At 39.2% G+C, this 11,665-nt stretch overlaps 1 protein-coding gene across 4 annotated transcripts in view; it reads left to right on the forward strand.

Moving 5' to 3' along the window:
- Nucleotides 1-11,450, forward strand: part of LOC121292185 (nuclear export mediator factor NEMF-like) — a 103,105-nt gene extending 91,655 nt beyond the window's left edge. For 3 of the 4 annotated variants that reach the window (XM_041213837.1, XM_041213838.1, XM_041213840.1), the window contains 4 exons: nucleotides 1,258-1,364; nucleotides 5,821-5,864; nucleotides 5,951-6,030; nucleotides 9,418-11,450. In XM_041213837.1, the coding sequence (XP_041069771.1) occupies nucleotides 1,258-1,364; nucleotides 5,821-5,864; nucleotides 5,951-6,030; nucleotides 9,418-9,495 (309 nt within the window). In that variant the 3' untranslated portion in view covers nucleotides 9,496-11,450. The remainder of the gene's footprint in view (nucleotides 1-1,257; nucleotides 1,365-5,820; nucleotides 5,865-5,950; nucleotides 6,031-9,417) is intronic. The other variant, XR_005946210.1, reaches the window with a different exon arrangement.
- The last annotated feature ends 215 nt before the right edge of the window (nucleotides 11,451-11,665 follow it).

Here is an 11,665-nt window from a genome sequence, read left to right on the forward strand (position 1 = left end):
GAAAAAAATTGGGAAACAAAAATAATTCTAGTTGAATTATAGTGATTTAAATGCTGTTTTAAATTGTTTAAACGTCAAAATATTACAGTTACTACAATCTGCTCTGAGTTAGCTGATCTCAGCTTGAATGCTGGGGTGATACAGTGGTGGAGCTCAGAATTTTAAATGTGTGGATGAGAAAAATCAGCCAAGATTCCCACTCCTGATCACTGTACAGTGACTCTGCTGGGAAATGCACATTTGTGGAGGTGGAGTGAGAATAGGACCGGATTCAACTTGGCTGTGATATACTTCTTGGTCTCAAAACCCACTGACGCCCACTCTCAAAGGTCAAATGCAAAAATTGGGCACTTGGGAAGGGGAAAACCTGGAACACTTTCAGATCACTTACTCTTTCTCCTTTGCTGTGATTTACTTTTCCCTTCTCTGAATCCTCTGCACATATAATTAGAAGGTTTATTTGAATGAGATCAAGAGACTTGTTCCCCTTGTAGGGAAGTGGTTCTCATGTGGACCAATTATGTGTTACGTTTTACTATGACCACAACGAACACCTATAAAACTTCAGACAAATTATGAAGTTGTACTGAGCACTAATAAAATCAGTACTTTTTTTTTCTCCAATTCACTACACTCAATACAAGAAATTATGACAACAATAACATGCATTTATATAGTGCTTGTAATGCAAGATAACATACCAAGGCATTTTACAGAAGAAAATTAACCCCAAGCCAAAGAAAGAGATAATTGGAGTAACAGAAATCATGGCCAAAGAGGTAGGTTTTAAGGAGGAAAGAGAAGTTGAGAGGCAGAATGATTTAGAGTAGGGATGAGGGATGTCCTGGATGGCTGAAGGCAAGGCTAATGATACTAGGGTAAAGGGAGTGATGATGTGCAAGAGAGCAGAGTTGGAGAAATCTAGAGTTCTTGAAGGGTTATAGGGTTGGGGAAGGTTACAAAGATTGCGGGGGTGTGGTGGTTGTGAAGCTACGGAGGCAAAGGAGGCCAATAATTCAAGGCAAGATTTCCTCTTTTTGGATGTGATTTCACTACAAATAATCATAAATGTTCTTGATTTTGCTACTAGTAACATTCTCCCAGAATAACAAATAAACGAAGTAGCTGTTTAATAGTACAATGGCCAGAGCAAATTGCTTGTCACAATTGCATTTAAGTAGAACAAGATTGTATTTTGGAAACTTGTAATGACTATTAAAGCAATTAAGTTTCATAAATCTTTACGTTTTATTTTAGGAGGGTGAGAAGTTGCTGAACTCACTAACTGGTCAACCTCATCCAGATGATGTGTTGCTGTTTGCTGTACCTTTCTGTGCTCCGTACACTGCCATGACTAACTATAAGTAAGTTTTATTACAGTTGCCAAGAATTTACTTAAGTTAAGATTCAAGATGGCCAGAGTTGGCAGGGGGACTTAGGAACGTATAAGTAAATACAGGTACAGTATCTCAAATCTGGCTATCCAGAAAACCAAATACCGAACATTTTTCTCTCTGGTGCCCCTCCTGGAATAGCGTAAGCACGGGAATGAAGAGGCCATTCTCAGTCTGATTTCAGAGGATGGAATCGGCAAGAGTTGTGCACACACAGGTCTGAGTCAATTGCAGCACTTTAAGATCTGCCACTCCCTGGCTTTCCCTATTCTCTGGACACAAAGCTGCCTGTTCCACTGCTAGGAACATTTGGATTGCAACATTCCCGGCTGCTTTCAGGTGAGAGGAACAGAGATCAGCCATTTCTCTCTGTTCCCATTATTGCAGTCCAACCGAATGCTCTCTTCCTGCAAGAATTACTCCATTGTAAGATTAATAGATTTTTGAAAATTTGCCCAATCAAATTTTTAAATCTTCAATGTTTCTGCCCATTATCATTATGTGGATTGCGGCATGCAAGCACTCTCCATCCTGTGGTCTACAACCTTGTTATTTTTGTGACAATAATCAGTACAAAGTGTGCTACAGAAACAGCCTGTGTGAAGGAATTGGTTCCAAATTCCGGGAAGATCCAAAATCTGGCACGGTCTCGGTCCCAAGAGATACTGTGCCTGTAATTAATCAAATCAACTTTAAGGTTCACTCATTTATTTGTTATCACCTCTGAGAGAGAAAGTCGCTTCAAGCCCCATTTCAAGACTTGAATGCATAATCTAGGCTGACAATTCATTTATAGTACTGAGGGAGTCCAGTATTGTAGGATGCACCTTCGTTAGATGACATCTTTATCAAAGGGCTCTTTTTCAAACAGTGAGTGGGGAGTCTTCCGATGACTTTGCCAACATCAATCCCTAAACCAATATCAGCAAAAAACATACGGTCGTTCCATGATATTAGGTTTAGAGTAGCTCTGGAAAAGTGATAAGAAAAATTAAACCTGAAAATATTAAATTGGAGGATGACTAATTTCTGTAAATTTAAAAGGGATCGGATCCAGGAAAATTGGAATAAATTTTCGCAGGTATGTAAATGTAAACTGTAACTGAGCAATGGAAAACTTTAAAAGAGGGGATATTTGAGTAAAGAATAAAGACATTTCTATAAGTGAGGCAAGAAGGGTATCCAAAGATAGAGCTCCCTCAATGACTGAAGATATAGAGTATTGCTGAATTTGTCCTTAACAAATCTGTGCCAGCTTTCATTTATTCTTCCCCAAGCGTACTCTCTTTTTGAGCTTTTGCAATTCTCCACTCCTCTGACACCACCCCCATATCTAAAGGGAGTTGGAAGATTGTGGCCAAAGCGTCTGCAATTTTCACTCCTCCTTTCCTTAGCAATGTAGGATGCATCCCATCCAGACTGGGTGACTTTGAGCAATGCCAACCTTTTTTAAGTACCTCATCTTTATTTTTATCCTGTCTAATTTCTCTAAAACCTCCTCCTTTACTGTATTGTTGGCAGCAAGCTCTTGTTTAGTGAAGGCAGATGCAAAGTACTCAGTATCTTTTCTTTGTCTACACTTTTACTATTTATATTTTTATGAAAGATATTTGGGTTCCCCTTTGTGGTACCCACCACCAATCTATCCTCATACACTCTCTTGCTCGTTAATTTCCTTTTATCTCTACTTTGTGGATTCAGCTTGGTTCTCCACTGCACCATGAGTTTTACATTTATCAAAAGCCTCCTTTTCCTGTTTTATCTTAATCTCTATATCTTCTAGTCATTTGGTAGTATAGGACTTGAGTATTGCTGAAAAAAGACATTTTGTCAAAGCTTTTTGCCTTGCACTCATCAGGACAGTTGCAAGAATACCAGTGTCAGGGGAAGCAACAACTTTATACTGTATGAGAAGAGTGTGCTGATTGGTTGGCAAGTGGACACTGGTACAGATGTTTCTATGGAGAATGCACCCAGTTAATGGTGACTGACAGTAAACTGCCATGCATTGTTTGGAATTTAAACCAGGCAGCTTGACTCTGATTGGTCAAGGCATTGCCCTGAGGAATGAACCAGCGAATGGGTGTCACTTATTTTGTTTAGCTGAAACAGCACAATGTGTGTACATGTGCTTTCTGTCCGCAAAGAATAGGGCCCTGTGTATTAATATGTGTCGCTTTCAGTATATGCAAATGTGCCACACTGTGAGCCCGACTGATAATCTTAAATTGGTTGTTGGCGTAATTTTTAGCACACTGAGGATTATTTAGAAAATGTTGTCCAAAGGTGGAATTACATCTGATGAGTTTTGCAACCACGGGCTGGTTGAGTAGTCTGTACCTTGCCCATTGTGAGCAGCAGAAAGGACATGCTGTTTGATATAATCCACCAGTCTTTGGGATGTATGGCCTACGTACACTAGCATCACACTGGCACTGAAATTCATATACCACATTATTCATTTATGGAATAGGCAGAACATCTTTTTGGCTTGATAGCAGCATCCTGTTAGTGGTGAATACCACTTGTGTTGCCACTGCATAGTAGCTGCGTGAAACAGCTAGCTTTACCTGTTGCACAAATTTTTGAGATACCTTGCCTTTCCAGGGTAATCTGAGGTAGACTGGGCACTTTTCAGGGCCAAAAGTGACGGCCTTAAGCTACCATGATCAGATGATTTTGCGCTGCATATTTTGCAAACTCAGCATAAAGTTGTTGCTTCGCCTGACATTGGTATTTTTGTAACTGCCCTGATGAGTGCAAGACGAAAAGCTTTGACAAAATATGTTTTTTCAACAATACTGTATATCTTTAGTCATTGAGGGAGCTCTATCTTTGGATACCCTTCTTGTCTCACAAGTAGAAATGTCTATAGCCTTTACTCAAACTATCCCCTCTTTAAAAGCTTTCCATTGTTCATTTAGTCTTACCTGCTAAACTTTAATTCCAATTTTCCTGGATCCGATCCGTTTTTAATTTACAGAAATTAGTCCTCCTCCAATTGACTAACTTGATTGAGCTCTTTGAGTGATGGAAAGGGTTGACGAGATTGGTGTAGGTAACGTAATGAATATAGGCTTTCAAAAAGTATTTTATGAAGTACCACACAATAAACCTCTCTATAAAAATTGAATCCCATAGGATTGAAATGGGGGTGGGGGCGCTGCGGAAAAGGAGCATTTGTACTTTAGAAGGTAGAGAAATCTGAAGGGAACGTTGCACTTGCTGTTTTTACATTTTTGTAATGATTCAAGAATGGTTTTGTCAGAGATCTGAGAATATTTTTCCCCTTGGTTAGAATTAGCACTTGGTATTGGAAGGATGTAATGTTTGCAAGTTAATTAGAAACAAAAGTAATTGAGCAGAAAAATCAAAAGCACAAATAGAAATTTGCTTTACACAAACCAACTGCTCTTCAAATTGTAATTTTTAAATTTACAGTCAATTTACTACCACTGGCAGTGGTATTTGCAATTTTCTTTTCATTCTTATGTGGGCATCGCTGGCCAGGCCAGTATTTATTGCCCAGCTCTTATTTCCCTTGAGAAGGTGGTGGTGAGCTACCTTCTTGAACTGCTGCAGTCCATGTGAGGTAAATACACCCATACACCCACAGTGCTATTAGGGAGTTCCAAAGATTTTGACCCAGTGACAGTGAAGGAAGGGTGATATAGTTCCAAATCAGGATTGTGTGTAGCTTAGAGCAGAACTGGCAACTAGTGGTGTTCCCATGCATCAGCTGCCTTTATGCTTGGTGGCAGAGGTGACTCCAGTTTTGCTATGGCTCCTTGATACCACACTCAGTCAAATGCTGCCTTGTTGTCAAGGGCAGTCACTCTCACCTTACCTCTGGAGTTCAGCTCTTTGTCCATATTTGGACCAAGGATGTAATAAGGTCAGGAGCTGAGTGGCTCTGGCAGAACCCAAACCGAGCGTGAGTGAGCAGTTTATTTCTGACGCCTGATAGCACTGTCGACGACCCCTTCCATCACTTGCCGATGATCAAGAGTAGACTGATGGGGCGGTAATTGACCGGGTTGGATTTGTCCTGCATTTGTGTACAGAACATACCTGGGCAATTTCTCACGTTGTTGGGTTGATGCCTGTGTTGTAGCTGTACTGGAACAGCTTGGCTAGGGGTGTGGCTAGTTCTGGAACACAAGTCTTCAGTGGTATTGCCAGAATGTTGTCAGGGCCAATAGCTGTTGCAGTATCCAGTGCCTTCAGCCATTTCTTGATATCACGTGGAGTGAATCGAAGTGGCTACTTTCACACATGAATGCAATCATTGCCGTTTTTTTGCTATTTTAGTACCAATTGTGGTATTAGTTTGATAGATTTTTCGGGTAGTGGGAATACTGAAACTTACCTAACAGAGACAAGTGTATTTGAATCAAACCATTTAATTTGTAATGTTTTATTTTAGATACAAGGTTAAACTCACTCCAGGCACACAGAAGAAAGGAAAGGGTATGTAAAATCTTTGGTACTGTATCTTCTTCACAAATTTGTTTCAAATTGGTTTTGTGAAATGGTTTTTGGTTTTTGTTTTTTAGCGGCTAAAGCAGCCTTGCACAACTTCATGCATTCTAAAGAAGCTATGCAACGGGAAAAAGATTTATTACGTAGTGTGAAGGTAAATACATTTTAATTTTTTTTTGCACAATGGAACTTTATCCACTTCAGGTGCGGTATCGAACAAAAAACATTTTATATAGGAAATACTGAATGTTTATAAGTACAACAGATATATCTTTGGAGCTACAATTTCTATAAAGGCTTCTAGTTTATTGCGGTTATATGTAAAAAGTCTACTTTTTATCCTTTATAACTATTCCTAAACAGTGGGAATTACTTGCGGGAAAGCTGTTAATATTGTTGAGGAGGCAGTTTTTAGATAAGAACAATTCCCCAAATCTTCTGGTCTCCGGATTATTGAGACCGACGTACGACCAAAAATGCAGGTCAGGATCCTGCAGAAATCCTGATGTGTGCACCTACATGGGAGTTGCCGACTTCAGATGGGCAGTTCTCTGCTGCGAGTGTTTCCAACTCTGAGCTAGAGTCAGAGACTTCTATTGATAGTTATGCAGGAAATTTAGAGAGTTTAAAACCTGGTCTAAACTGGAGTAACTCCACAACTGACCTGAACAGACCCGATGCCCCACTGTCCACCCACTCATCCCCCTACACTCATTCATTAAAACTGGATCTCCAAGTACTTAACAGAATATGACAGCTAGTGGTTTAAAAAGAGGGCGTGTCCTTTAATTCCCCTTACTCAATTCTCCACGTTGGAGTTCCAGGAGACGCTGCGCATTTCTTCTAGGATCTTCCAATCCTGGCTTAAGAAGAAGTACGCAGTAGCATGGATTGAAAAATCTTTGCAGGCAGCAGCAAATGAGCACACTGACCAGAAGATTCAGGCTATTGATGTTACATCACTGAGATTATATCTATAAAATTAATAGGTCTGCATGTTCTAACATAAAACTGTATAGGACAATGTGTTATTTTAAGGAAATATAGATATTAAATGAAACTTGGAATATATTGTGAACACTTGCCTATAGATAATTATAGTAATTTAATGTAGAATAATGCCAAAGCTCATGCTACTTCATTAATAGACTACTAGCTCTATTTAGATGACTTGGTTATGCTTGCACCAGGAACACAAAGTTAGCACGCAGGTAAAGCAAGCAATTATGAAGGCAAATGGCATGTTGGCCTTTATTGCAAAAGGATTGGAGTAGAAGAATAAGTAAGTCTTGCTCTAATTGTGCAGAGCTTTGGTGAGACCACACCTGGGGCAGAAATTTTCGCTCAGCAGGTGGGCCCACCCTCGACCCGCTCAAGCATCAAAGGACGCGATTTGATGTCAGCCGAGCGTGCCGACATCACACAATCGTTCGGTCGATGTGCATGTGCCAGAGCTGGCAGCGTGCCCACCGACAATTAAAAAGCCTGTTAAGGCCATTAAGTTATCAATTAACGTAAAGTTTTCACTGTCCAACCTAACAGTTGGCAGGCAGGCGTAAAGCCCAAGTGGCCTTTGCATTTTTCAGAAATCTCATCCATGAGAATGAGGGTTCCAAAAGCAAATAAAAATAAGAACTTTAATTTTTCATTAATAACATGTCCCTGCTCATGTGACAGAGTCACATGAGGGGACATGTTTCATTACATTTTTATATCTCTTCATCTCCCTGAGGCAGTTCTGTGCCTCAGGGAGATTATGCAGCGCTCACGCGCATGAGTTCAACCCCCCGCTCGCGTTTCATGCTGGGCAGGCCTTAATTGGCCCGCCAGTGTGAAATTGCAGTGGGGTGCCAATTGCGAGCAACAGTCAGCTTCCTGACTGAGCCCGCCTGCCAAGGGCAAAATTCTGCCCCTGGAACATTGTGTATTTAAGGAAGGATATACTTGCATTGGAAGCAGTACAGTGAAGATTCAATGGATTGGTTCCTGGGTTGAGAGGCTGAGCCTATATTTTCTGGACTGTAGAAGAATGAGATATGATCTAATTGAAATATACAAGATTCCAAAGGAGCTTGACAGGATAGATACTGAAAGGCTGTTTCTGCTGGCTGGTGAATCTAAAACACAGGGTGGGGTGGTGGGGGGGGAAGGACGGTCTCAAGATATGGGGGGGGCAATCATTTAGGATTAAAGAGAAATTTCCAGATGGTTGTAAATACTTCATCGCTGAATATATCTAAAGTTGGGATAGTCAGATTTTCAGTGTTTCAAGGAATTGAGGGATATGGAGAGCAGGCAGGAAAGTGGAGTTGAGGCCCAAGATCAGCCATGATCATACTGAATGTCTCGAAAGGCCAAATGGCCTCCTGCTACCCCTATCTCATGTTCTATTTTTGTTGTAATACTTGAGATGAAATGATATTTCATTTCATTGTTTACTGAAGAATAAAGATTGTTAGTTGGTCGTCATCTTGAAAAGCTGTATATATTTCAACAACTACCAAAAGTGTGTGTATCTACTGAGTCCATAGCTGTATGCGTTTCTTGTTACAATCCCTATAGAGACTGAATTTTTAACAATGCGAACCTTCGGTTATTAGCTTAAAGAATGACCCAACAAGATTCCATGTTTTAAAACTTTTACCGTAGTCAATAGTTAAACACTATTTTCCTTTTTAGGCAACTTATTCTTTACATAAAGTGATACTCCCCTTATCACCCATCGCACTCTCCACAGACTTGGTGCTTTAAGCAAACAGTCCACAATTGATCCCAGCTTCCAATGAGTTCCCATATCCGAGTAGTAACTTCAATTGACTGTCTCCAGACACTTTTTTACATCCACTGCCAGTAGTAAAGCCTATTCCGGTGATTCTTCTCCCTCCTGTATCCAGCTGTGGTAGTCACAAAGTCAAGTAGCCCTTTCTCTATGCTGACCACACAGGATAAAACTGCTATGATATTCATCGATAAGAAAGCCTGTAACCTGATCTCTCAATGGCTCCCTCTATACTTTTGTCCACGGAAACAGGAAACAAATTAACTATCCTTGATCCCAACTTCCTTTTATCTTGGAAGAAAGTGGATAGTTTACAACTTGATACCTAAAACACCTTTATGGGACTTTGGGATACTCAGGGTCTACTCCGGGACTGTGGCCATTGTCTCTAAGCATAAATAACTTGCAACACCTCCTTAGAAAACAATGAATCTTCCTTTGATCTCTAACACTCAAACCTGGTAGACTGGAGGTCACATGACCCCCTTCATTTATCCTAAATTTAAAGCTATGGTCCCAAAATATAAACCAAACAACTATAACAGAGGAAGGTGAAGCAATTAAAAGTTCACTTTGAATATTTAGTGTTTTTTTTTTTACAAACTTCAAGATCATGTATGAAGATGTGTTCTCTTACTGGTGATTACATGGATTCCCCTTATCACCACGGAATCCATCTAAAATTTTGGAAAAGGAATGGAGTTCTATTCTGTATTAGTGGTACTGTAGACTAAGTACATACTTTTTTTCTTTCCCATTTAGGATACTGACTTGTCAAGAAACATGCCTGGCAAGGTGAAGGTTTCAGCACCTAACTTATTAGCTAAGAAACGGAAATAACTACACAGGATTTACTTTGATGGACAACCCTTGGAGACATACAACCAATGTGTAGCATGTCGAATGATAACTCTTAAAAGCTGCTTTATTATTTAAACATATGTCTTTGTTCTTGGTTTGATGCTGCTCAAAGCTGATAAATAAAAGCAACTATTGAACATTCACAAGCACAATATCCTTAACTGTCTAGCCAAAATATTTTTTGATGCTTGGTTTGGAAGTACCACTCATTCTGTATTCCATGTTGTCATCAAAGCATTATGATAGTGACTTTGAAGTCCAACTTATCAAATTTCTGGGGGGGCGGGGAACTTAGGGAGATGAGTATTATTGCATTAATTTCTATTATTAGGCTATGTATCAAAACAGGGGCATTCATTCATTACAGGTAATTTATTTAAAATGTCATCCAATATCCCCTTATTAACGATCTTCATCACCCTTTAAATGTTTTGTTAATACACTTTTGATCCTGATATGTCAGAGACATTACACACATATATTGAGGTCTGCAAATGAACAGAAAGTTTAACTACCATTCTGAAAACTCTTCTTGTCTGGGTTGGTAAAAAAACTGCCTGCTATTTAGTTTGACTGCACAGCAAACCGTTTCCAACCTCCTCTTCTAACATTGCAAACAGGCTAGGTACAAAAAAATGCAACTTGTTGTAAGGTCTGCCTAGTTTTTTGCTACCAAATTACTTTAGATTACTGACTTTTGAAATCCTTTTAAGAACGGGTGGATTACTTACTAGCAAACTTGTCCTTCAGAAATCAGTGGCACTCAAGAATCTAGTTGGTTGGGTGGCCATACGCTATTGTCATCCCTTACAGTTTTGTCTGTTACCTCTTTCAGTTAAAGGCTAAGTATTACCTTTTGGAGGATTCCAAGCTGTGGAATAATCTGTTATTTTTTTGAAAAATAGAACTGATTGTAAAAAAAACTGTGTTAAACTATGCAGCATCAATTCTGGTGCTTTCTCATTTTGTTTTTAAAAGACATTCCAAGACCCAGATTCCTTTCTTGATGTGATACAGATGATGAAACTTGAAGGACTACATCTGAAAAATAGTTGGGTCAGTAATCCTGGTATCCTTAGAAAATAATGTTAGGAGTAACAAAGACTTTAGTTCCCCCCTCCACGTTCAGGCCCACTGAGAGAAATTTCATGTGTGTTCTACAATAATATTAAAAAATTATCTATGTTTCAATTGTTAACTAAGTATAAAATTGTATTCTTAGTATACAAACCAATTGTCATGGCTCATCACAAAACAATTTATTTGAGTCACAACTTCACATTAATAAATAAACAGAATGGTTGCCTCTGCATTGTGAGCATAACATTCCTACCTTGTCTGTTCTCTAGAGATGACTATTAATTGTAGCAGACAAGAGATTGTGCACCTATGGCAAGTGACAGCATAAGGCCACACAACAGACTCGACAAATCATTCCTCTATTTGAAGCTGGAATTGAACAGTAATGATGACAAAGATGCAGTATTGGCTTGAACATTCCCTTTGGAACAGCTGTCGTTTACCGACTTCCCTCCTTTACCTCTCCTCCACAGTCGCACACCTGCTGGAATATAGTGTCACAGACACTAGACACCCTGCAATACCTTTCTCAACCCATTCTTTATAACTGAGCAAGGGGAGTAAATGTTGACTGTTTAGTGATCATGTGGGCAAGCACATTTTGGGCTAATATACATACCATATTTTCTTTTCTAATGCCACTGATGTCAAATTGCAACTTCTTACGAAATGTGTGAAAATATTGCTGTATGAAAAGAGTAAATACTTGCACAAAAATCCAGTGTTTCTGGGACAATTGTATAGTCAATGCCAAACTATAAGTCATACCAACAAAGAAAAATATGTAATCTAGCACAATCTGCTGTAATTGTAAAACCATTGCCAAATTAAAAATATTTATTATGCTGTTAAAATTACAGCCTCTTGCATATATGCATTGTCACAGTATAGTCACAACTGTTGTGAAATTTCATTTAGATATAAAATGTTCAAATGTTACTTTAAAAAATTGAAAAGAATCTAAGGCCAAACCGACTTTAGGAAACAACATAAGAATGTCATTAGTTATATAACTGGCTATGAATGTTGCCTGATGCTGAATTATTTTAAATGGGCACCTTGACTGAAA

The sequence above is a fragment of the Carcharodon carcharias genome, chromosome 20 (assembly GCF_017639515.1).
Source record: "Carcharodon carcharias isolate sCarCar2 chromosome 20, sCarCar2.pri, whole genome shotgun sequence".
NCBI classification, from domain to species: Eukaryota; Metazoa; Chordata; class Chondrichthyes; order Lamniformes; family Lamnidae; genus Carcharodon; species Carcharodon carcharias.